The 27,928-nt window shown below is 37.1% G+C and overlaps 1 protein-coding gene across 1 annotated transcript; it reads right to left on the reverse strand.

Moving 5' to 3' along the window:
* Positions 1-27,927, reverse strand: rad50 (RAD50 homolog, double strand break repair protein). The gene is made up of 26 exons (XM_041266949.1): positions 27,859-27,927; positions 26,978-27,133; positions 26,463-26,546; positions 25,713-25,864; positions 24,642-24,827; positions 23,678-23,882; positions 21,914-22,042; positions 20,354-20,519; positions 19,858-20,051; positions 18,732-18,938; positions 18,419-18,601; positions 17,773-17,930; positions 15,794-15,969; positions 14,242-14,479; positions 11,421-11,610; positions 10,339-10,465; positions 9,856-10,049; positions 9,457-9,567; positions 9,273-9,365; positions 9,073-9,186; positions 7,975-8,102; positions 7,425-7,649; positions 2,805-2,890; positions 2,488-2,627; positions 1,551-1,684; positions 1-827 (listed from the first exon to the last, which is right to left on the reverse strand). Exons 2-26 carry the CDS (start codon positions 27,104-27,106, stop codon positions 641-643), a joined length of 3,936 nt encoding a protein of 1,311 aa, XP_041122883.1. The 5' UTR covers positions 27,107-27,133; positions 27,859-27,927; the 3' UTR covers positions 1-640.
* Between the last annotated feature and the right edge of the window lies 1 nt (position 27,928).

A 27,928-nucleotide genomic window follows, 5' to 3' on the forward strand; every position in this document is an offset into this window, starting at 1 on the left:
AAAAACACAAAACAACATATCATGAAAGAAAAGAACTTCACAAAAAAGCAGATTTTTTTTTTTTTTGTTAAACATTCACAAAATCTGCAAACAATTACCTTGTAAGATGCAGTTAAACTATTCAACTAAAACACTAGATACATGACAATTTTTAGCTACAGTAGTTATTTCCTTCCAACTTCTCTCTTTCAACTTCTCTCTGTGAAGACAGACAGCTTATCTCCAAAATGACAGCAATTCTGTAAATAACTTCCGTTATATATAATTTTTTTTTATATTGGGAAACTCCTTTATGACTTCCTTTCAGTCAAGTTACAAATACTTTGAACAAATACTCTGTGCCCCAATTGTTCAATGTTAATGCAGTTAATTAACTGTACCTTTGACAAATATTTACTTGTAACACAGTAATTAACAGAATTATCACTAGAATTAAACTAGAAAACAAAAACGCACACAGTGCAGCTCCCTCCCATTTAATTAGATTTTAAGGAGTAGAGCTTTTACACAAAAAAGATAGAACGCTTAAATCACAGATGCAATTGATATTAATCAATGAATACAATTGGTCTAAACAGCTATTGCAGGCTTGAATATTAAACTGTATTACTAATTGTGCATTACATTAGTTTTCTTCTAGTTAGTGAAGGTATGAGCCGAGTGTATTCACACTGCATTTCACAATCTCAGAACACTGATCAATGTTCTTTTTGATCCTGTAGAAATGCTCCACATACTCTGAGCGACCCAAAAGCTCCACGAAGTCTTCGTCGTGTGTAATAATCAGCAGCTGGAAGTTACGCTGGCGGGAACGACTCTTAATTATCCTGAAGCAGAAGAAATGTGTCATATACAATGTTTATTAAAATATTTTACCAGCAAAACCACACGGAGATCAAATGTCTGGTTGATTAGTTGCTTACTATGTTGGTAAACTGCCCTGCAGACACTTCCATTATACCAAACCGGCATGCTGTAAGGGTCGAACCATGAAACAATGAAATTAAACCACCAAGATATCACTGTATTTTACTAAACTTCTCGCTTGCTATGATCAGTTTTGAGATTTTATATGACTTTTAAAAGAAATCTGGGAAAACACTGAACTACTGAATACAATTAAAAAAAAAAAATTACAGTTCTTTTTATTTATTTATTTATTTATTTTAATTCCAGGTTACTAGGACATAATACTCTGTCCTCACATTGTCCTGTAATCCAGCAGTTACTGTAATAATGTTTGTACAATTTAAAAAAAGATTAGCAAAAGGCTCCAGCAATGTAAGTCACCATGGATAAGGGCATCTGCTAATAAAATAAATAGATAGATAGATAGATAATAAACCAAAGCTTGACTTTGTTTCATATAGTTTCACCTCAAAGTGCAGCATCCGTCCTGTAATATTAAACACTTCTTTATAAAAACAGATTTTTCTGACAGGCATTTGAGAACAGCCCTGTGATGATTAATATTTGCTGCACGCTTGCATGTTAACAAGGCAGCACCACACTGGGCAGCTGAGATACGAATGGCTCCCTGGAATACTTACTCGACTAAGGCATGTGCCAGGGACTCTATGTTTTCTCGATCAAGATTTGTGGTCGGCTCATCCAGAGCCAGGATTCCACAGTTTAAACAGAATGTCTCAGCCAGGGCCAGACGAATGATGAGTGAAGCAAGAACCTGAGATACACAACACATACATTTGCTCATTTGCACATATTTGCTCATTTCTAAAAAGAGAAATAGGATATGGTTTTCCTATCTCTTTTGCATATTTTTAACTACTTCATGTGATCTTTATCTGATTTCATTTCTGAAACAAAGTTACGTATTAAGGGGAAATGCACCACTGTCTCATTTTTTTCTCTTATTGTGTAACTTTAGAATCCTGTCAAAGCAGCATGATTATTTCTGTAAATCAGGGCTGAACCTGCAGACTCTTTTTCAGAAATTGTCAGAAGATAAAACAAATGGTGCAAATGCCCTTAAGTATTAAGGTATTCTTCTTCCCTAGTATACTGTGGGTTATCACAAACTACTTCCTTGTACTACTGCCATCAATGTCAAGTCCAGCTTGCCCTGTTTTGATGAAGATGTTCATGAGAATTAAAATATCTTTTAATTGAGGTTCCATCTTAAGATATGGTCCGTGTGTGAAGTAAATGGGAGCGTGTGTTTTGTTTTTATTGTGTATCTTATAAACTATTTCTGCATTGCCTGCAGATGTTCTGATCCAGTAAGTAAGGTGACACAATGCTTATGAGAATGACCGCATTCCAGTATTAACAAAGGGAACACCTCTAAAATGTCTGAGCAATGTGGAGTAAAGGACCTGCCAAAATGAATGTTTGAACAAAAAAATTAAGGCAATGAGTTTCTTTATCATTACTTTAGGTTCTTCTAGGTTGGTTTAGTTTGAAAGAACGCAAGATCAACCCAGCCCTCTGACTCTAGTTTTGTCAGTAAAGGCTACAGGGCCATACCTTCTGTCCAGCACTGCACCTCCCTCTCATATCCAGAGCTGTGTCACCTTTAACCATCACAACTCGGTAGTTGTAGGTCCTCCTCTTATCCGCCGAAACATTGTCATCAACGTCAGATCGGATCTCCACATATTCGATGTCTACAGGGAGCAGAGCAATAGAAATGTTTTGTAATTATTGGGCTGGCCACAGTACTAATGTGTGCGCCTCAGCAGATCCATGTCTTAAGATATCTTTTTTGTCTAAATAAATGAACTGAAAAGCAGCGGCTGTCCACGTGTTCCTGTAGCAAGTCTTCACTGAAGCAGTTTGAATACCTTGTCCTCGGTAGGTGCTCCTCCAAAGGTCCCGGATAATCTTGTTGATCTCTTCCATTTTCATGCTATGGAATTTCATGATTGCCCTGGGGTGCAGGGTGGGGATACAAATTAACAAACAGGAATGAGACAATACTGTGGTTTACTATCTTAAGCAATACATTACCCTCTTAAGGTCCTCTAAACAATGTCAGACGCTGTTACACATGGTGAAACACCGCATAATAAATTCCATCCCATAATCATATCTTAATACATGTTATATTATTCTGGAAAATGTTTTTTTTTGTAATATAATGCAATAGGCCTTCAGAACATTAATGTTATTTCTAGCTATACCACTAGATGGCATGCTCTAGTGTTAAAATGCAATAACATACCAGGGAAGTCTAATCACTCAAAATACTTGCTTATCGTTGTAGTGCTTCTAGTGATCTAAGAGGCGTTACATCTAGTCTTGCGAAACACACAAAAAAATGCTTTAAATAGACGAAGCAATTAGGACACAAAATAATAAGAGAGAGATATAAATGTTCTCTAACTTTCAGTTTTTTAGCCCAAAGAGTTACTGTATGTTGGATATGTTATACTGAGGACACATTCAATCTATTTATAGTACCCTACAATTAATATTTTAAAAATTTATAGCATTTAATAGAATAACCTGTATTTTACCTAGATCATATTATCATCACAGGGACTGTGCAAGTTTAAACAAATGCATATACACAAACACACACACACACACATTATATATATATATATATATATATATATATATATATATATATACACACATATATATATACACATATACATACACATACATACATAATGTACTGGTCATTCGTTGGCAGTTTGTTATTTCCTGCTTGTTAAAAATGAATAGGAAAAACATGTTTTGATTTTGTTATGGAAACGCAAAGGGCTTCAGCAGTGATCAAAGCGAAGGCTGCCTTCCAAACTCACAACAGAAAGGATCCTTGTAATAACCTCAGAGCTCTAGTGCACGTGCCAGGTTAACATACCATTACAACACAGGATCCCCAAGCCAGAGAACATGGACCCTGCCAACGCACAGTGGACCTGCACGAAGGAGGATGTATGCTTCTGCCGCTGCCAATCCCACCACACACCTGCTGTGGTAGCACTAATATGATTGGCTAGAAGCAGGTGCAAGTGGCGGGTGCATGCGCCTGGAAACACATTTTCTGACTGGTCACCACTATGAGCTACTGATATCCAAATGGGTTAGAGGTCAACTGTGTATGCCATTTATATGTACTTGTAGAGCACTTTTTTTTTTTTTAAATATTCCTTTCTGTACATATCATAAAGTTTGGAACCACTGAGATTTATTTAAAAACAAATGCGTATTTAAATTGTAAATCTATATGCAGGGAATGGGCCAACCATAAAAATAAATAAGTAAATGCTCAAGAAAACCCTGATCTACAAAGGTCTTATCATAGGACCCACAGCACATTCTGGTTATTACAAAAAAGTTGCTATTTCTCAGCAAGCAGTGGTAACAACTGAACAAGAACTTGGCACAATGGATTTAGCTATAATCAATGATGAGATAAAGGCCATAGATTTCCTGTTTTACCACATCCATGCTGTAGGATCAAGGAGAGTTCATCATCAGTTTTTAAATATAGCATGGCTTTAACATTTTAGATTTATTTAAACATTTTAAAGTTTTGCAGCTGTGAAATTAAAAAAAAAAAAAAAAAAAAAAACTTTAAAAAGGGGTTTTATTAATATAATGATCCTAACATTTCATATCTTATTATTTGGGTGCTGTATGATTCTCTGCTGTCATTTCTGCTCAGATCATTATTTGCCCTGCTTACTAACTATTCAGGCAAAAAAACTGATTCTGAAAAAACTCATCAAGGGTTTGGGTAGATGAGGCGGGGAAGCATATTAGTATTGCACACTGCAAGGAGCCGATGGGTGAAGCATAGCAAACGGAAGCTTGTGTAACACTGATATGTTTCCCCAGTTTACCTTAGAATAAAATAAGCCTTGGCTTGCACGTCTTCTCAAAAGCAAAGTTTTTATTTATTCATTTATTTTTATTTCTTTACTGCAAGGTTTTATAATAGCATACTGTGTGTACAGCAAGAATATTTCTATTCAAAATAGATTTTCTTGCCATCTTGATCATAAAAAGTCCCATACTGTAAACTCTTCTTACTTTCTCAGCTGCATCACTTGCATCTCTCCCATTTCTTTTAAAAGTTCCTTCCTTTTAGGTGCAACTTCTTTTTGCTCTTCAAATATAATATAATTCCATAGTAGAGCTCTATTTATTTGTACTGCGCATGCATAAACAGTGTGAACAAGCTATGCACATTTTTGCAAAGAACATGGAACACAATGCCATAGATAAAAGGGCCTTCGCTAAAGTGACTTTAAGCTACAAGAGTTTGATCCTGTAACCGATTACCTATAAATGATGACTATCTTATTTGTCTGAAACTGCAGCATGATGACTCTGCCACTTCCTGAATTAGATAAAAACTCAGACACACAAGGGTTTCCTCCACAGATACTTAAAGCTGCAGCGCTCTCTTACATATCGTGATTCTTAGAAGGCAACGTTCACCCTGTGTATAAAGCACACACCCGAGCTGCCTTGCTGTTCCCCAGATAGACCCTATGGATTATGCATTAATACGTCAACCAAACTTTTGTGAATTAAAGGAAGATATGCATGTCAAGAGTATCCTCCACTTTTACTTTTTGTAATAGCTTTCAGTCATAAAGATCTTTATAGCAGGCACAGGGTGCTTGGTTCGACCGAGTTGTAATGTACTAAAAACAGGGTTGTACATACCTCTGTAGTGCTAATACAAGAGAATCTAAGCATGTCCTTATCACATTCCTTCAAAAAATCTACTTATCCTAATGAACAAGATAGGAAAAAAAAGGATGTAACGGATCATGTATTGTGTAACAAAAAGTTTCCAAACACCTAAAACCAACGGATTATTTAAAAGCACTAGTATACAACACTTACTTACTGTAGGTGGCAAGGCGTGACTGAACCTTTCAAACTAATACCGAAATCTGCAGTGACATTCATGAGTGGCGGTGGAAAACAAATGTGTCGATACATGACTTATGTTTTATTGCAACCAACCAAGCTATAGAAGTAAAGACTAGAAGGAGCAGATTGCAGCGTCACGGAGCAACCTTTTCAAAAACTTTCCTTTTCTCACAGATTTCCAGGTATCAAGCAATGCAGCTTCATGAAAACCAGCAGTTACCATAGCCTTGATATTGATCTAAGGTCAAAGGAGTCATACTGGCTTCATTCTAATACACAGACACAGTGCCTTGCAAAAGTATTCAGACCTTTGGCCAATTCTCTCATATCCAGGACAACCTTGTACTTGGCTTGACTTCACAAAGACAAATCTGCCCGATTCCAGCCTTGCTGAAGCACCAATTTTCAGCTTTGCCCAACACCTGGTCGTTTAATGGTTAGACGGAGACCTGGAGAGGTCTACAAGCTGTGAAATGTGGTGGAGGATCGGTGATGATCTGGGGGTGCTTCAGCAAGGCTGGAATCGGGCAGCTTTGGCATGAATCAAGCCAAGTACAAGGTTGTCCTGGAAGAAAACTTGCTTCCTTCTGCTCTGACAATGTTCCCCAACTCTGAGGATTGGTTTTTCCAGCAAGACAATGCTCCATGCCACACAGCCAGGTCAATCAAGCTGTGGATGGAGGACCACCAGATCAAGACCCTGTCATGGCCAGCCCAATCTCCAGACCTGAACCCCATTGAAAACCTCTGGAATGTGATCAAGAGGAAGATGGATGGTCACTAGCCATCAAACAAAGCCGAGCTGCTTGAATTTTTGTGCCAGGAGTGGCATAAAGTCACCCAACATCAATGTGAAAGACTGGTGGAGAGCATGCCAAGACGCATGAAAGCTGTGCTTGAAAATCAGGGTTATTCCACCAAATATTGATTTCTGAACTCTTCCTAAGTTAAAACATTAGTATTGTGTTGTTTAAAAATGAATCTGAACTTATTTTCTTTGCATTATTCGAGGTCTGACAACACTGCATCTTTTTTGTTATTTTGAGCAGTTGTCATTTTCTGCAAATAAATGCTCTAAATGACAACATTTTTATTTGGAATTTGGCAGAAATGTTGTCAGTAGTTTATAGAATACACATACCGATACATAGTAAAACCAGAGAAACTGATAATTTTGCAGTGGTCTCTTAATTTTTTCCAGAGCTGTATACACACACACACACATATATAAGACAGGACCGCTGTTTACTTTCTCAACTGCGGGTCCACTTCTTTTAAACCTATTTCCGGTTTCAAGTTGTGTAAAACCACCAGTCACAGGACCCAGCTCATTCTTTAAGTGCCAACCCCTATAAACATCTAAAAGGGATTTAAATTAAAGCAGGTACATTTCTAGCAACTCCCTAAAGCAGTTTCAGCTCTGCAATGTAGGGTACCAGATGCACATTATGTGCTTTCACTGCCAGCAGTTCACTGCTACAGAGAACCACTTGTGAGAAGTATATACTTTTTTTGAAGAACAGGCTCTTTTTTTTTTTTGGCTTACAGTAAAGGTTACTCACTGATCTAGTGTTTTGTAATAAATATCCAAGTCCTTATTTGCCAGCTCGGTGGTCCTCATTACAATCATCATGTCTCTGAACTTCTCTTCTGCATCCCGATACTGAGGCTCTCGCAGCTCTTTCTTGAAGCGAATGATCTCCTCTTCAAATCCCTTCTGCCTGCCCATTGCCAAGCTCCGATTCTTTTTATAATCTTCCACTTTGTTTTCCAGCTCTTTGCGTTCACTTAAAACATAAAAAAAAAATAATAATAAAATAATAGGAATCTTTAAAAGTAAGGGCCCAGTCCTGTAATTTGAAGCGCTTCAGAATCTGGTACTAGACCCGAGCCTCTTACACATGACATATTTAAACTACCCTCTCCAGCTCCCTTATCTCACTTCTGTATCAATGCGCGTCCATAAGCTAATAACTTGTGAAAGGACCCGTCTGCTCCATAGCCAGAGTTACAAGAGAAAGGTGCAAACTAATGGCAAGTTCATTACTCCTTTTTTTGAGATTTTCTTGCCATCTTGACCATAAAAAGTCCCATACCGTAAACCCTTCTTACTTTCTAAGCTGCATCACTTGCATCTCTCCCATTTCTTTTAAAAGTTCCTTCCTTTTAGCTGCAACTTCTTTTAGCTCTTCCATCCGCTTGCGTAGTGTCAAGTTATCTTGCAGCCACCTCTCTTGGACCTGTGAAGCAATCACGCACGCATTACTGACATGATAATTGATCACTGTGTAGATCAGAGAGGAGCGAGCACAAGGGGACTGTATTCCATGCCAGGGGAGTCAATTCTATTACAAAGTAAGATACACAGCATGTGGAAATAAAGGACTGTGGTTAAATTAAAAGTACTTATGAGATGATGACTGAAACATAATAGTGAAATTGTTTTCATTTCAAAGAACAGTTGCAAAGCACAGGCTCAATCAACTTAATTCATATTCATTCAGTGCCAACATCCTGTAAACTACTCTAACTTGAAACTTGTATAGATCCTGGAATAAGTCTAATACTATTAAAACGTTGACATTATTAATGCTATGCATTTGACTCAGTGTTAAATGTAACCAGGAAATCTATTTAAACATCCTAACCGTGGGTTATTAACCAAAATGGTAGCTCACATCTAAATCTGACACAGCATTATTATTATTTTTTTTGTATGTTGTACAAATAAGAACTTTGATATTTTGCATATGGCAATGGAAAAACAGTTTAATCATTTTCGTGAATCACCTTAAACAGAAACAGTTTCCCATATCTATGAGATCTATCACATTGTCTACACCACTGAAACGTAGTCAATGTTACGTGTCTAATGCTTACTGTAACTCAAACAGAATGCTGTTTCCTTTAGCACCTCAAAACGGCAACCGTTAGTGATTGGAAATACGGTTTGCCCTTTAAACTATATGTGGGACCTGGAACAGAATTAGCAGTCTGAATTTTGACTTCGACATACCGTAACTTGATCTTATGCAATGCTGGTAGCGTTGAGATCATTTCATGAAAATATACAATGCAAAGAATCCCATTAGCTGAATGTATGCTGTAATCCTTTTTCAAACCTGTTTGAGCATTACAAAGACGAAAAAAAAAACACACATGATCACAAAAGATTTGTGAATAAAGACAGGCCAACACCGTTTCACTTGCCTTCTGCGTGTCAATGTCTTGTCGGATGCTACCGATTTCTTTGTTAATCTTCTCCCTCTGTCGCTCAGCCTCGTGCAGCTGTGAATTTGTGTCCTGCAGTTCCATCTCTTTTTGCTAAAACACATGGTACAGAGCTGAATAAATAACATGTGCTAAAAACGGTAAATGGGAATTTCTAATGCGAAGGTTCGCAACATTACCTCTTTGTACTGTTCCTTCCCTTCTTGAACGTATTTCTCTATTTCTCTCTCATGGGCACTGATGTTTTTAACCTTTTCTTTAATTGTGTTTATCTGCAAAATGAAAAAGAAAACTCAAGTTACAAGTTTAGCCTTTGGGTACTAAGCAGACTTGCTTGTTAAAGTTCAGTGACATTTTTCAGACCTTCTCCATTGCTTCATCATTTTTGTGGTTCTTCCTTTCAATTAAGTCCTGTTTCTCTTGCTGAAGTTTTTCCAGGTTAGCTAAAAGTGGAGATACCTGCTCTTTAGCATCCTAAAAAAAAAAAAAAAAAAACAAAATGGATTAATCTGCCAAGTTTGAAATGGCATGTCATCTGTCATCAAGTTTTGTCAAGACATAAGTGTTGTTAACAGTAACTGGCGATAAGAAGTGACTTCTGAAAAAGGACAAACTTGTAAAAAATGTTCAATAAAAAAAAGAAAGACAAAACATAAGGATATGTGTGCCACGTGATTCGTCTTGGGTTCTAAAGCCCTAACAGTCATCAGAATGAGATCACTGCATACAGTGTAGAGGGAAAAGACAAGTGCATCAGTCTACCCGTAGCTCTCTATACAAAGACTGTATCTCTGTTGTCAGATCAGCACACTGGTCCTCCAGCTGCTGACGGCGCTGCATGTCGCTGGAAATCTGCAGTTTTTCTGCTCTGATTTCATGAACATTGCTTTTTAAGGACTGGATCTGCTCCTGCTGATCTTGGATCATTTTCCGCTTCAGCTCAATTCTGCTGGATGCTAAAGAAAGAAAGAAAGAAAGAAAGAAAGAAAGAAAGAAAGAAAGAAAGAAAGAAAGAAAGAAAGAAAGAAAGAACATACCCAATGTAACTGAAATACTAAATAACAGCCTACTGTACATTTTCAAGCAGTTACATCATTTTCATGTTTTATTTTCCCCAGCTCTCCAGTATGATACAAAGAACCCTACATATAACAGAACTGGTTTTGAGGCGGTATTATTGGGCCTTACTTACCTACAGTACAAGTTAAATATGTACCCCCGTGATTGTGGCTTCCATTGACTTACCCGTGTCCAGTTTAAGTTGTGTCTCTTGTTTCTGCTGATTCACCTGCTGGACAGTGCGGCTCAAGTCCACCCCTTGGAGCCTGGCAGCCTGCTGAGCAATTCTCCGCTCCACATCTCTCAGGTCCATCTAACACAACAGATCAGGACATGCCAATGTTTGAATTGAAGATTGTTGCTACCCCAATGAAAGGACTTTGAACTAAAACACCAAGTGATTAGGCACCAGGAAGCCATTTTTCATCTATAGTGTTATCTTTGTGACCAGTGAATAAAAAAAGTAAGAAAATGGATTTTGAAATCTTGGTCTGTTTAACCATTTAAATGAACTACTTTACAAACAGGATACTGATACATGGAAACATAATTAAATCTTACAGATTTAATAAATTCTTGCTAATTTCAAAACACGAACTGTGCAAAATAATAATAATAATAATAATAATAATAATAATAATACTCAAATGCTTACATTGTAAATGGCTTTTTCAGGACACGTTGCACGCATCCCATATCTCATGCAACAAAAAATTTACATATTGTGCATTTGCTTATTTTACCTTACTAAACATTTGCCTACTGGACTAGGACGTTTTATCTAAATTCCAACAGTTAAGGAAAAGAAGTGGACTTTTTGGAGTTAATTAAACGTCAATCTAGTGTACACATTGTAATGTAAAGGTAATTTAGCTGGTGGCCTGTCCGTGTTGACTCCAGGAAAATAAAATATTTTTTTTTAAAAGAGACCACATCTACAACATTTCATAATCATGTACTTGTTTCATAAACAGAAAATTAAACCCAGAGAGTTCAGAGTATCCCCACTTATTAAAAGGCCACCAAGTGACAGGATGTGGTTACATGGTTGTCATTTACCGCCTCTCTTGTTGAATTATAATCCACACAATAAGCTGAGTGCCCAGAGTATTAGGGGATCTTTTGCATGCCTCCCACACATGAACGCGTGGGTAAAAAACACAAAACTCAATTGATAAGCGTAAACCCACTTCAGAGTGTATCCATTTGTTCACAATTTCTATCTGGCCACCACCATAATGTGCCTCTTTGAAAAACTACATTTTTACCTGGTATCTGTCCATAAGTGAGATGTCCTGGAGACAAGCTTTTGCAGTCTCCTCTTCAGACATCAGGGTTGCTATAAGTGTCTCCTGCTCCTCAATATCGCTCTTGAGATGTTCAATATCACGGTTTACATTCTGCACTCTGTTTCGTAGCTCAGGTAGGTCTTTTTCCTTTAACTCGGATATTGTTTGCCTTGAAAATAAAAGTTCAGTATTATTTTAAGAACGTTTCCCTTTGCAGCTTGAGCTTTTTACTGGTTTGTATATTACATCAATACCATATATATATATATATATATGAGAGAGAGAGGAGAGAGAGAGATTATATATACTACCGGTCAACAGTTTAATGTCTCAATGTACTCTGAAATTAATGCATAGAACAAATAAACAATTAGAGATCATGGAATAGTTTTGTTTAACAAAATGTAATCTAAATTTTTGACTCAAAAGTAGCCACTTTTTGCAGATATAACAGCCGAACACACTCGTGGCATTCTTTCTACAATGGAAATCAAATATTGTTCGGAAAGTTCTTCCCAACACTGTTGCAGAAGTTCCCACAAATGTGTTGCACTTGTAGGTTGCTTTGCTTTCACCCTTCTGTCCAGTTCATCCCAAACCAGCTTGATGGGGTTTAAGTCTGGAGACTGTGCTGGCCATTCCATGATTTGAAGCCTACCGTCTTGTTCTTTTATTCTAAGGTAGTTCTGATATAGCCTGGAGGTATGTTTTGGGTCATTATCTTGCTTTAGGATGAACCCCTGACCAACTAGGCATATACCAGAGGGTATTGCATGGCGCTGCAAAATGCTGTGGTGGCCGTTTTGGTTCAGGGTGCCACTCACTCTGTGCAAGTCGCCGACTCTAGATCCAGCAAAAGAGCCCCAGACCATCACCCTTCCTCCTCCATGTTTGACAGTTGGTGTCACACACCGAGGAACCATCCTTTCGCCTACTCGACGGCGTACAAAAACCCTGCGTGATGAACCGAAGATTTCAAATTTTGATTCATCGGTCCATAAGACCTTCTTCCAGTCTTCAGTAGTCCACTGGTGGTGCTTGATGGCCCAGGCAAGCCTCTTTTTCTTATTTTGCCATCTTAGTAATGGCTTTCTTACTGCCACTCGACCTGTCAAACCTGCAGCTCGAAGTCTTCTCTTCACAGTTGAAACTGAGACTTGCTTACTTCAACCAGTGCTAAGCTGTGCTTGAAGCTGTTGTCCTGTGAGCCGCCTATCACGCAAGCTGTTGACTCTCAGAAACTTGTCTTCTGATTCTGTTGTGGCTTCGGGTCTTCCAGACCTCTTCCTGTCAGAGTTTTCTCCAGTTTCCAAGTGCCTTTTGATGGTGTAGGAAACTGTACTCACTGACACCTTGGCTTTCTTTGTAATTTCTCTAAAGGAAAGACCTACACTTTTAAGGGTTATAATGGTCTGTCTGTCTTCCTTTGTTAATTGCCCTTTTCTCGCCATTATGATAGCAATATACTACTTCCTGCAGTATAATACTGTCCAAATAATGCTTAAGAGGGTGTAGTAACACTGTCTGTTCCAACACTGCTTTTATACAGGCAGAGGGTTTGTAAGTAATCAATAAAAGTTGGGACACCTATAGGAATTGTTAGCATCAACTTTCAAGGCTTAATTTACTTCCATTGCTGCAGAACAGCTGTACGTTGTTAACCCATTACTTGTTCCCTGTAAAAGGCCTTTTTGTATAACTCTGAAATGTACATTATTTTTCAGTTTTTGGTAACCTAAACTTTTTTTTTTTTAACCTCTGGCAGTTTACCGCTTACCTTTGTACCATTTCAGGTTATTCACTGGACTTGAACTGCTTAAATTTCAATAAAAACTGGAAAAATGGGGGTGTTCTAAAACATTTGACCGGTAGTGTATACCTCCATACAGCTATGGCACAAAATTTTTGCATCACCTGGAATGTTAGGATTGAGACAGTTAAAAAAAACAAACAAACAAAAACACTTTATGAACATAATTTAGATCTTTTACTTAACAGCATGTAAAATCTAAGCAACTACAAAATGATATCACAAATATAGTTCATTTATATGGTGATGCATATCTGTTTACTGGTCTCATAATTAGTTTCAGAGCACCTACTGTAGCTGATGTGTATAATCTCCAACACAAGGATGACACCTTGTGGCAGCAATGAAGCTACTACAGTTTTCGGCTGTCTCCATGCCTGTTTCCAAAGAGATGACTCAAGGCGAAGCTGACATTTGTATTATGTGAAAGGGAGACCTCTTGTGGCTGTTATAAGCTACTACAATTCCCTTTCTCATATCTTATCAGCCCAGTTCATTCATCACAAGGTTGCCATGACTGGACCACTGACTATTGAGATTAATATAAAATGGCTTGAAATGGGTTAATCTGGGTCCATCAGCTATATAGCAATTAAGGTATCAAATATGAAGAATTACTTTTGAAAATGGCTTCAAACTACTGAAACTGTTCAATTCAATGTTCAATTAGTTACAGAAAGCAATTACTTACACATGTTATAAAACAACCAAGTTATCACCTTGTTTGCGTATCATTTCCTTTAACAATGACTATTGTTTGTTAGCGCTGTACAACAAGTCATTTTAGTGTAAATAACTTTGTTTGTAGTAACATACGTTTTTTTCAAATGACTTTAAATCATGCACATGTGCAGGCCAGAAAGTTATGCTTTATGAGCACCACTGTACATATTTTGAGAAGTTTTTGGTTGCTGTGGTTGTCAAACTGTACACAGAATATATTCACATGACTGTGCATTTCAACCAGCCTTGCCCGGAGGCTTTCGTTACCTTATAGGCTTGAGCGCCATCATCTCATCTCGTCTTTTTTCCCTTCTCTTCAGGTCTAGTTCAGTGTTCTTCAGTTTGTCTGGGACAAGCCGCAGCTTCGACTGCAAGTCATTGGTCACGTCTTGTAGCTCTGCCTCCGATGGGAAGATCCTCTGGCAGACAGGGCAGCAGGGCTCCTGATCTTCAGTCAGCTGGCTAATAAACTGCGTGTACACAGCTGTGGCTCCAGCAAGCATGGCTTCAAACAGGAGAGAAAATAACAATTCAAAATGACATGCTTTAGAGCTGAATGCATTTGTCTGTGCATCAGGTGTCATTTTTTAATATAAAAAAACTAAACATCTAGTTTTGTCAGATCAGATGTCCTAATATTGTTTATCTGTGAGGTTTTTAAAAATCACCTACAGGTGTGTGCAACTGTAACCCGTGGTGCACCTTGCATTTTTCACCTCTGCAACTGACAGTAAGTAACTGGAAAATCACTGTGAAAAAGATCAGTTAGAGGGGAAAGACATTACATCTACTCATGGTCATTTTTAAAACCACTTCACTTTCATTTTAGGAGTAAAAAGAAAAAAAAAAAAAGGAAAGAGCAGATCCAGTGGTTGAACTGTTTGTTTGCTGGAGTAGTTAGTAACCATGGTAAAATACATACTAGAGCTGTCAAGCGATTGAAAATATTAATCACAATTAACCTTCCAATTACAGTTTTTAATCTCAGTTAATCTTGGTTTTAATCTCATATTTCACTGATACAATTACTGCATCCTTCTCATTCAAGTTGGTTTTATTTCTGATGCAATTATTATAATTTTTTAGTTCTTCTTATTACCCACAAGGCCTTATATGGTCTTGGATCTTTTTATTTTCAAGATCTGCTGACTCCATACGTCCCTGGTCGTTCCCTGAGATCGGAAAATGCTAACCTTCTGACTGTCCCTACAGAGCCAGGGCATTTAGTTATATTGCCTCTCGTCTTTGGAACTTGCTCCCAATTCATATCAGGGATGCTAGCACAATGTAATCTTTTAACTCCTGTTTGAAAACGTATTTGTTTGGGTCTGTTTATTTGTAGCTGGATTATATTTTTAGACGCAGGCTTTTTTTAATTTATTTTGTAAAGCGCCCTGGAATGCTTGCATGAAGAGCGCTATATAAATGAAATTTGTATTGTATTGTCATTGTATTATTATCATCATCATCATCATCCAAAAAAAACAATACAGCATAAAAAAAAAAAAAACTGTTGTCCTGTTTTGGATTAATATTGTTGCCTCTTTATAGTTTTACATTTACACTGAACTATACAGAAAAACTCCAGCATTTGCTGTTAGTTTGTTTGAACTAACTGCTTAAATCACAAAAGACTCAAATCACAAAAGACTCAATTTATTACTCACCTGAATGCATTTCAAATGATATTGTTTATTTTCTTAAGCTTCATTTAAAAAGAGAGTATCCTTTACTGATGTTTTTCATTGCCATTTAAAAAAAATTAAATATTATGAAAGTTTAAATGACAGGAAGAATGCTTTTAATAGTGCTGACCTACCTCTTTGCTTGGAACACTTTTCAATGTCATCTTGCAGTTTACTCAGGTCCGATTCAAAATCTTGACTTCCGCACACATCGAAAAGCTTCTCCTCGTAGTTTGCCAGCTGCTGCTCCTTTTGTCTGATCTCAGTGCTAATGTGACTTTTATTCTGTTCTCCTGAAGCCAAGTCCTTACTTTGAAAAAGGCAAATAGAAAACTGCTTTTTAGTAGTTTATTGAACTCCTTAGTCACACTAAGACTAATTTAAAAACAAGTTTTTGCAATTATTGAAGCTTTCTAAAACCACTGTTGACTGACCACCAACTAGAATAATGTTATCAATATAAAACGTTATTTAATTAATCTAATTAGAAAAATAACTTGTGTGTTAAATTAAGAGCTTGTCCACTAGAGGGAGACAACAGCAGAAACCCTAACAATGAATAAAATGCATTAAGGTTATTTAAAAACTGCAGAGTCAAATGACAGCACAATAGCTACATTTCTTGTTCGATACATTAAAGGAGTTACAACATGAAAAACTGGATGTCCACGCAATACACTTTTAAACGTGTCAAAACGCAGCACATCTACTCCTTACTAGCGATACCTGCATCAGTGTAGAAAGCAATAGGATTTTCATATCCTTTTCAGACTTGGGTCAGCACAATGGCGATATTTATCCCATCGTTCAGATCCCAGAGATTGTAAAATGCATTGATTTATTTTGAGATCATACTTATTTTCAATTCTGCATGAATTGTGGTTTTACTAAGTAATGCATTGTTATCTGCCTCTAGTGAACAAGATGTACCAATGCAGTCCATCCTAGGGGCGCCAGATGTCTCCATTTCCAGCAAGTTTCTTTACTAATGAGAATATCTGTTCTTTCAGTCACAACAGAGAAATACTGAAAAAAACTGTATAATATAGAATTGTACACAATGATGGAAGAAGATCGGTCTTTAGTTTCTGAACTTAAGTGTTACCCACCTCAAAAGCCCGTCTTTGCACTTAACAGCAAAGCCAATGTCACAAAAACATGCTGCTCCAGTGGTTCCAAGAATGATTTTCAAAGGTTTGTTGTAAAACAAAACAACGATGTCTACAAATTGATAGTTAAAAACACTATTATTTATCAAAGACTAAATATATGGGCAGAAATATTAGATATAATATATATATATATATAATATATATATATTCTCAGATGTGCTGTGAACGGAAATGAGGCAGACTTTTCTTAAGGTATGGTATCATCACACAATCTATTATCACCCACGTGTCAAATGTCAATGTACTTGCAGCAATCTACTTAGTGCATTTCCACTAACCATATATAGATTTTTACAGACGTACGACCATTTGCAAGATTATAAGGTGCAATGGGTAGTCCCATCATGGCAATGTTATGCCTTGGGGATTTCTTGTTGCACCAAGAAAATGTCTGTAACTCTTTCACAAGCATGACCGCTAAGTTTGTTGTGCACAATACCTGCTGTTTTTTTTTTTTTTTTAATAAAAAATAAAGAAAGAAAGAAAACATATTCAGCTGCAAACTTGACTGATATTGACAAAATAACTGAATATTTATTACAATGATAGTCAAGGTGGACAAGGGAGAAAATATTTTCTTTTTTTTTTTATTTGCTTTATTGTTTATTTACCCTTACTTTTTTGTTAGTTTTGCATTAATTTAAGAGTTATTCGCATATATACATGTTTTAGTGATGGACCTCTATAACAAATGTCATATAAGGCTTGTTGGGCTCCAAATCCTGATTTCAGAGAAATAAAGTGAACTTCCTTACACCTCTGTTGACCACCACATGCTTTCCACTGGACAGTAATTCAAGTCTTAACAAAATGTAATCATGATCCCTCACCCAAGAAGCACTCAATTGTACTCATTTCTTACTAATAATTTAATCATTAACATTAATGTGCTCAAAAGTGGCATTGTTAAATCAGAACATATCCAAGAACTTGTTCCTTACTTTAGTTTATAAAGCTTCTCTCTCGTGTGGTTGATCCCCTTATTCTTTGCGTAGATCCAGTCCTCCAGCTGTTTTTTGTTCGGAAAATATCCCAATAGGGACACAAGATCATCACTGTGTCTGGATTTGATTTTTCTGATTTGTTCATCCTTATCAGCCTATTATGACACAAACATAACAGTACAAACATTACAGGCAATCACAGATACACGGATGCAGGTTTAAGACTACGAGATGCAACTGTAAGAACTAAACCAAGTGGACAAAAGTTAATTTTAACATTTTTTACATGAACTAATGCTTTCTTTAGTCAAATGCTATAACACAATCTTAAACTTTGCTCAAACAATCTACAAAAACATGGAGTGTTTAACTGCGCAAGCACTAACTGTAACCAGCACTTATGGCATACGCCTTTATAAAGCGGTTGACAGCAGCAACAATTAAGAGGCTGTGCTACCTGACTTCCATATTAGAACCAGAATTCTACTGCTAGTGTAATGGCATTATGGGGCAAATGGGAGCCATTACTGTACTGCCTTTTAACCTGTTCTGCAATATAAAAGGCCGCTTTATAAAGGGGGGAGTACTGCATACTGCTGGCATACACTTTCAAGACATCTAGCTGTTTTATTTGGTACCGCACCTTATCTTTTTTTAGCATTTCCATTTGTGTTCTTGTTGTTGTGTGCATGTTTAGCAACTCCATCTCCTGGTCCAGTTTGCGTTGGGCTCGGTCAAGCTCCACTTTCTCCTGCTGAAGTGCAGTAACCTCTGATTTTAAACTTTCTACATTGGAGCCCTCCACCACATTACCCAGCTCCTGCTCCTTGAGGAAAAAAAAAAAAGATCAACGGAATCTTATTACAATCTTAAGTTATTCGGTTGAGTTTTGACTAAACGTTTTTTTTTTCTGTTATGGATTCAACTGGTCGAAAATGTTGAATGTTCTTACTTACTGCTTTCACGAGTTCCTGCTCCAGCTCCTGCAATCTGTCTGATGATCCCTCCAACTTCTGAAGCTCCGACTTGACAGCTTTCAGCTCCAGCTGCTTTTTGCTTTGAATGTCCTGCTTCAGGTATACGGTTTGCTCCAGTCCTGTCTTTTTATCTCTTATCTCATCGATAGACTGCTGTTTCATTGCTTCTTTCTCTCTGAATTCCCTCTAAAGACAAGCAAACAATTTGGTGATTTCAAACATCTAGAACACTATAGCAGAAGATACTTGTTTACAAGAAAATGCATCAATATATCTATACTGCAATCTTAATGCAAAGCAAAATGTAATGAGTAACTCAAAGATTTTTTTTTTTTTTTTAAGCTTACTAGTGTTTTTTCAGTAAAAGTTTTGTCCGAGGGGGTGAACGTGAATGTAGGTGGTCAATCTCAGTTACCAGCACATACTCCAATAGGGAGAAATGAAAAAGTCTCCTTGACAGTTACTGATTTACACATATCGGATATACTTTACCTGCAGTTATTACAGTTTAAGCCCAAGGGAGGTACAGTATGTGTTGCAGATAATTAGAATTACCCTTTGTCTTAAAATAAGTGGACCGGAAATCTTTTAGCAATTCTGAAACTATTTCATATTCTAATGCAACACCCATGCAAACAAGTAACACAACTAGATTATGTACAGTGTAGACTCCAAGTAACAGCTCATTTTTTCCAACCACTTGTGAGGAACCCTGGATCCATGAACAGTGTGGAAGGGATTCTCAACCGATTTTATTCAAGATCTTCTTATACAATCAATGCCCCTGTAGTTATCGCTCTATACACCAGTTTCAGGTGAAATACTATGTGTTTACAGCAGAATGCCTATAAATTAGTTTGTTATTTCATATGTTTGTCCTTTTATAATCAAATGAATACAACTGCCCAACTGTTCTAGTTGAGATGGTAAGGGTGGGGATGGAACTTGCATTGCAGTGGAACTTGTTCAACATGATTATAATCTATGTCAAATACCACAAGGGACCCTAGCCCCTGTTCAGGTCCTTGCAAGACAGACTATGACGATACAGAAGCAACGTCACAAACAACTGTTTTCCAATTGCAACTCCTCACTAAAGTCTTACCATCATTTGGTTAGTCGCCTCCATTTCTTTTTCTTGCCTTTCCTTCACCTGTGCATGGAAGCTTTTGAGCTGCCGCTCATTGAAAGGTGTTCTTTCATAACCATCCATCTCAAGGTGGGCAGCCAGAGACTGCACCAGGGAATCCCGACTTTTAATGCTCTGCTGGTGACGGTCTGCTTGCAACTGTAGACGGCCTAACATGACAGAAATTCTATTATACAACCAGTCGTTGGATAATGTTCCACTATAAACAAAGACACATATATTTAATACAGAAATAAGCACATTATAAGTGATTACACTGCAGTGCTGTTTGAGAAAAGGTACAGTTACAATTACATTCAATACATTCACTGGTCTTGTTTGCACATAGAACAAATACGTAAGGACATGGGATAAAATGTGCATGCTATAATAAAGCAGTAGGATATGTTCTTAATTGTGCTTCTGGTTCATTTGCTCAGTAGCTAAAATAAAATGTTCTCCGTTTTTGTACCTTGCTCTACCAACAGGTCAGATTTCTGTCGGTTTAGTCTCTGGCACTCTTTGCTGGCTCGTTCCAGTTCACGTTGACAATCGTTTGATCGCCTTTCCTTCTCCCTCACAGTTCTCTGGTGATTCTGGTACATTTCTCTCAGCTGATCGTCGGTCCCTTGGAAAACCTAACAGCGTGATTAAGACAACACAAAATGATCACTAATACTTCACAGGACAATGCACATCCAGAAAGAAACAAGTATAGCGGTAATCTACGCCTCCAACTTCATGGCTGTTAAATACAAAACTAGAGCTAGATCACTATCAGCTAAATAAAAACATACAATATAGTGTAAATATACAGTTTCTAAAAAAGGGCAGAGTATACGATTCTAGAAAAAAATTAAATACACTATTTTGGGAGTGATTTTACAACTGACTTGCAACACCATCCTTTTCAATAGGGTGGTTATAAAGTTAGTTGGCCACTTTGTAATGCTACTGGGGAACAACATGAACTGCAAAGTGGAGGTACTATGTTAGCTGGTTTCATAACCTCCTGCAAATGTCACAAGTCTACCTAACTGTTGTGACCATGTAAGCCAAACTACCATCATGTAATCATTAGCTGATTGAGTTTATTCTACGGTCTTTGTAAATGTGAAAGAAGCTGCAGATGTCTGCACAAAGTGTGCACTGAGACATCCATTTCCTAATTTCTATGAAAAGTTTGTCACATTTACCCTGAACACCAGCCCTATATTACTTATGTGCTAACTTAGATACCTTGGACATGCTCAATTACTTGGAAAGCTCATGGTTCTTGGCCCAAAAATGTTACAAGCTTGACTAAAATACACATACAGCTCAAAATGATTAGTTGAAGATGAATGTGATGAAAGACCTAATCTTTAACAATCAGTGAAGGGATGCTTTCCTGTTACTCAATACAATAACACCAGATCTTAACAAAGCAATAAATTAGAAAGGGTGTAGCTATCTAAGCAATGCCTTATTGTCCTGTATTTGCATGAACTCAAATTATTGAAGGCAATCTCATAGAAACGTCAAAGTCTTTTCCAGTTTGGAGAAGGGGGGTTATCCAGATGAATTGCCCTTTTATTGTCGTATTAGTTTGGCATAGCTGCTCCGCGAACTCAACGGTGGATCCCCGTTGGTGTAAAGGAAATACCATTTAACTAATTGGGGTAGGATGTCTGTGGCTACAACGCACTGGCTCTCACAAGACGGTAGTGCCTGTTTGCACTTTTACCACCACATAGCAACTAAATAACCCTGAATGCAGTGTGTAGGAGTCTCTAGGTTTTCTTTAGCACAGGCAATTTGCCTATCGGAACATCTACATGTAGGTCAACATGGTGTAGGTTGTGTAAAAGCTCATTTTAACTGCAAAACTACAAAACCATTTCAAGTTCCCAGTATGACAATGGGTTATTACTGCTGTTCAGAAAAGTTACCTATTAGCAGTTTTACTTGGTACCTTTGGTGGTCTAAACAGAGAGATTTGCTGCACATTACAATGATGGGTTTAATCTGTGATTTAGAAAGTCATTTGTACCTGCTCCATTTTTTCCTCCAGTTCACAGTTGTCTTCTTCCATTTGCTTCTTCCTGCTGTCCAGCGCTTTTATATCATTATCGAGCTTCATCACTTTGACCAGGTTTTGATCAATGTCTTTCAGGCGGTTCTAAAGTTGGTGAGGAGGGGGGCAAACAAAAAACAAATATAGTATGAGCTTTAAGAAAAACACCCTAATTACCGTAGTTTGAGACAAGAGAGGAATTTTACCTCTATTAAAACATTCAAAAGGCACTCACTCAAGGACATTAAATCTCAGTTTAATTTAGCAACTACAGAGTCGCATCAAGTGAATGTTTGTAACACCAATTACTGGACACTTCTTAGAAGAGTCAGGCTTAAGTGACATGTTATTAGAAAATCAAAAGAAAATGGATGAAACAAAGACAAATATTTATAAAATATGAGTTTTAATAGGTTCTTACAAGCTATTATCTGCTGATTTAAAACATAGTCAAGGGAATTACTTGGAACATCTGGGTATTTGCATAGCCCTTACATGCAAAAATATTTCAATATTTTTCACCTTGCACATTTACACAATGTTATATTTTTGCCATTGTGGGTTTTTACTGATGTGAAGTCAACTCCTGTACGGCTGCCTGTACTAATTAATGTTAATATAGTGAAACACACTATACAGGCCCTCATTAGCCAAGATCTATCGTATAGGATTTAAAAACAAAAACATGGCACCAGTTCACGGTTTGTGGCATTTTTTTGGAATGCTAAGTGGTTGCTGTGTTTGTCAACTCGAGTCGTTGTACCTGGTCCTGTCACTGTTTTGTGTTTCAAAGGTATTCACTTCATTAGCACTAAGAAAACACCGACAAAAGTCCCTGGCCTTCATACCGTAAAAAGGAGACTCATACTTGAGATGGTGAGAAGACAACACCAAGTGTGTGTGTGTGTGTGTGTCAAACAAATCATGTCTCATATTAATCTGGAACATTTACATGTTTACAACATCAGCATTTTCCAAACGGAGACTGGTAAAATTAAAAAAAGGTTATACAAATTTGAAAAAAAAAAAGCAGCTAAATTCTTACATTCAAGACTTGATTTAATCTGTTGCATTAATAGCTTTCTTTTGGCTTTTTCTTTGTTCCTGTGAGAATTATTTATCTTACTCACGTAGACACTGATTTTAGTCTGAAATTATTGGGTTTTTCCTTATTTCAAGTGCCAGACTACTTTACATAATGTATCACTCACTTACCTAATATGAAAAAAAAAGCCATCCTAAAACTTTGTAAAGTATTACAGAACACGGTTCATAACACCGTGTAACAATTTTTTTTTTTTTTTTTTTTTGTTCCTGGGTAGTAAGTGTTATTTCCTAATTGCTTATGCCTCAAAAGTATAGAAAATGGCTATTATTCCCCACAAACTTTGCTTTTGTGACCAGGACAGTGATATTTCAAAATATCACTATTTCCAATGGGAAAACGAGCAAATGTGTGTCTTTTCGTTCACATAAAGTCAGAAAAAAACAACATATGAATCCAAATTAACATGTATTTATACTAAAGTAATACAAAAATGACTACAAAAGATTTAGAAGTGAGTAGTTTTTCGAGATTTACGATTATACTGTATTTACTGTCTCTAACAACTGAAGGATTTAGAGATAAACTTTAAATCAATGGTCACATATCACACCAGACCTTTTCAAACACTTTGCACTATTCACAACCGTCAATGGTAACACCTTTAGTGCACAAAAAAAAAAAAAAGGATTTACCTCTATGGGTTGAATTTTACTCTCTATAGTTTGCACGTTTTCTATCGATGCTGCTAGTTGGGATTCTTTGCTGCTGAGCAGGTCCTGTATTTCTTGTGATTTCTCCTTGTTTTGCTTGAGGTATTTCAGCTCTGTCTGGCACTCTCTCACACGATGGCCTTGCTTCTGACGCACCTGGCGCAGCATCTCTAAAGCTTTGATGTATCTGAAAGAAAAAAGAAAGCATTTTAAATGGGGAAATTGTGCCAGATTTCTACAAAACAATTACATTGCCCCCTTATTTGCCTCTTTTCACTAACATGTTCTTCTAAGTTCCCTTACTTTTCAGGGAACCTAAAAACAAACAAGTTTCGAAACTGCTTCGCTTATTTACTTCTGTGGTACAGTTTTGTTGAATAGCATGACCTAAAAAGGTATCAAAAAGAGAGTCAAGGTATCAGTGAGTGAAACCTTCTAAAGGAATCTTTTTTTTTTTATTACCACAAAGCCTGATTCTAATGTATGCTGAATTCAGCTTCTTAAAAATTAAATTAGCTATTATACTGGCAACACAGGACAGATGAAAATACAAAAGTAGTCTAACTTGAAACTGATTTTAGGAAACCTAAAACAACTAATTTGGATGTTTTAATTTTTAATTTTAATATCTACCCACATCAGCTGGTTCTTGTATCTTTGTGATGGTGCACATTTTTATCAAGTCATTATCATTATCCTGAAACAGTAAGGGGCAGTGAAAGGATGAAAGAAGTGGATGTTCTGAACAGCCAAAAATCAATGACTATATATATGACTGAGCAACTATCTATTTAAAAAAAAAATGACATTATCATGGTTGGTCAAAATGACAAAACCAAACAAAAATACACCTGTACTTCCTTACTGAGGTTTTGTTATTCACACCAACACCAATTTTCTGACACAAAGGTCAGACGTGTAAAGTAACCTCAAAATTAAATTGTACCTTGTGGCTGAGAAAATTTCATCAAACTTCTGTTTCACGGCCTTTCCCTCACTCAGGGGCCAGTTTGATTCTTCTTGGTGGCAGAAGATGACATTAGTGAGGACAGCTTTGGAAACCCCTAAAGCAGAGATCATCTCCCTGTCCACCTCCGCACACTTGGAACTCAGGCTCACCTTCTCACCGTGCCTGCCAAGCACACCAAAAATCAGGTTTTGGACAATCGACTTCTCTCTTTGTGTCCTTGGTCCTCTGTGAAAAGCTATCATGTCAGTAGATCTGTAATAACATGCCACACAATGTAGATTCTATCCCAAGGACCCTATGAGACATTTTAAACTCATTTGGTGTGCAAAGAATATGTGGTTGCAGGTTAAAAGAGCTTTGTGCTGTGAAAGAACAAAAGAACAGAAAAGCACTTTTTTTTAAAAACATATTTTAACCATTTAAGCACTTTACTGTTTTCTGTACTAGAATTGTAACCACAATCAAATATAGTATACAGTTGTCAAACCAAAGAGCAAACAATTCTCTTATGTGTTTTTACTTTACTTTGTCTAATGGAAAACATGAATGTACAGCAATCACGCAAATTCCAAACCTCCAAAAATAAACCTACTTAAATATAAATTTAATACACTTACTTTCATGACATTTCATCACAATATTGCTTAGTAAAAGATTTTCCCCTGTTGGTAGCAGGTAGTGACCAGTGCTATATAATATGTGTAGTACACTCAGTATTACATGTATTTCAGTTTACATGTGTCCAGTGTGCTGCAGGAGATTGACATGCCTTGCACCAGTGGCTCCCAAACCAGTCCTGAGGACCCACTGTGTCTGCTGGTGTTCATTTCAAATGAGCTTTCAATTACTTAACAAGACCCTTAATTGATCATTTGCTTAATTAGACCTTTTTAATTGTTTTTAGCTCTTAACAGTTCTTATTTTAAGTTAGTTATAACATTTTATAAGTAACTTGAACTCTGCAACTGTTTAAGAGCTGAAAACAATTAAAAAGTTCTAATTAAGCAAATTAACAATTAAATGCAGCTGGTAGACCTCTATACTTACTTCATTCTTGTGATGACCCCTTCCAATGTTTTAAATTCAGTTTTCTTGCCTTTTTGGGTGCAAACCATTGATCTTTGGACAGCAACCAACTCCCCATTGACGTCTCTGAACTGCAAGCGAATCTGAGCTCTGACATCTGTCTCATGGGCAACCTTATGCAACAGACATAATTATTTTAAACATTATGCATTACTTAGGATGTATCAGTCTGGCCCTGGGTGGGTCAGTATTACCTCTGTCCATAGAGTCTCTTGTAAGCTTCTTGAAAAATATTATGGGCTATTCACAGCGGTGTATACTAAGCATGTGTATAGTGTATACTAAGCATGTGTATACGAAATGCATGTGTGGACAATATGGACACCTTTCCCAGCGTAGACTGCAAGGCTGAGTTTTTGCAATTAACCACCAACCTAATACCTGTTTTGCATTTAAAAGGATTGCTGGTAACATTAAGCTTCCTGTCTGGCTTGTGAAGTAAAAAATAACAAAATGATTAGTCTGCAGACTGCAGTACACATATCATGAAAACGTAGATCTCCCTGACTTCCATTCCAGAACAGTATACAGAGATACTTAACATCAAAGTGTTGTATTAGGGACTAGTTCCTCTATCCCAGTTGTTACCTACCATACATTTAAATGCTATAATCTTTGTTACAGGTCTTAACATTATTATTATTATTATTTTTTAAACGTAAAGAATATGATACAGTCCTGAATATGACCCACTAATGGTAAAAGTCTCACCTTTGGATCATGGACAAATGTATTTCCTTTAGTCCCTGGAGGAAAGTCACTAGTGCAGATGTACTTAAGACACTCAATAATAGTCTAAGGGGAAAAAAAAACAGAATAAAAATGTATTGAACAATTAGTCTAGCTAAACACAGACTTACACACATGACTGATCAGTCAACTTGCCATTTGATTGTCATACTTTACAGCCCAGCTGAGATTAACATCTCTATGAAAACTAAAACAAAAAACAAAAAAAAACCAAAGAAATAAAATAAAACTTCAGAAGCCTATCCTCAAAAATGTAGGAATGTTTTTTTTTAAAGGACTGTTTAAAAAAAATGCTCTTGAATCAAATGGTGCTTTGAAATACAAGAATTAACTTCCTCTCAAACAGTTGCAAACAGATTTTGATTTAATCAGAATGAATTAAACAAAATATTATTTTTAAAAAGTCCCTAAAGTTTTGTCAATAGGACCACATATGACACAATAACACAGTGTATATACACAGGCATTCAACATACTGTTTTGCCAGCCCCATTGGGTCCTACTAGCACTGTTAAGGGGCTGAAGAAGGTGATGACTTGTTTATCTTTATCTTCTACCCCAAAGCTCCTCACTCCAAGGATGCTCATCTTTTCAATCTTCGACATCTTGCTGTGTAGTTAGAGGATGTGTCTCTGTACCAGAAAAGAATCACTGCAATTGGAAACTGTTCAAACTTAACCCCAAACATGATTCCTGGCTTCTGTTCAGACTTGGTCTCCCAGCAGGGATGGCAATAACACTATCATTGCATAGCAGTTTGATCAGATCCTGGTGTTACTATTAGCTAGTTTCACAGACACTGCTTATCTCTAAATTTGGATTAACATACCTGAAGTAAGAGTAGTCCAAGATCAGTGCTATTTGAGTTGAGTATGAGTTTAATAAGACACACCTGATCTTGTTACCTATACACTGACAAATCAAGCTCTTAAAACCTGGAATAGGTGAAACTGCTATGCAATAGGACAGGTACATACTGAAGCAGGTATTAATACACAGAATCAGTCCCCCCTGCTCTAGCTCCGGCACAACCGACATTCTAATCAGCAAAGGGGGACGGGGGGGGTTCAGGGCTCCAGAGCCGGAGCACGGCCAACCATATTATCGGTTACGTAAAACATAGACTTTATTTATTTACCCGCCTTTGTAATGTTACATAGCACGCATTCACAGAAGCATGTGCAGCGATTAATAACGTTTCTGTTGGCCTGCTTGAGCGCAGCGCAGTGACTGTTTCCCCTGCTAATTCAAAGATACACACTTTGCTAACCTGACCTCGTCTGCACAAGTTATGGTAAAGTGAATTTATTTTATATGCATTTCTAATTATGCATGGTACTATAGTTTGTTACCGTACTTCTTCACGAACTCAACTGCCTTGCCGCGTTAAGACACAGTCCCCCGTACCCGGAAACAAAACAGTCACA

This window comes from Polyodon spathula, chromosome 12 (genome assembly GCF_017654505.1).
Source record: "Polyodon spathula isolate WHYD16114869_AA chromosome 12, ASM1765450v1, whole genome shotgun sequence".
Lineage (NCBI taxonomy): Eukaryota > Metazoa > Chordata > Actinopteri > Acipenseriformes > Polyodontidae > Polyodon > Polyodon spathula.

Excerpts from the sequence above, each read along its gene's own strand:
- rad50 (XM_041266949.1), bottom strand. The coding sequence starts at position 27,106 with ATGTCGAAGATTGAAAAGATGAGCATCCTTGGAGTGAGGAGCTTTGGG. Across the intron at positions 9,366-9,456 it reads ATGATGAAGCAATGGAGAAG|ATAAACACAATTAAAGAAAA; the intron begins GTCTGAAAAATG and ends TTCATTTTGCAG. Across the intron at positions 1,685-2,487 it reads GGTGCAGTGCTGGACAGAAG|GTTCTTGCTTCACTCATCAT; the intron begins GTATGGCCCTGT and ends TGTGTATCTCAG.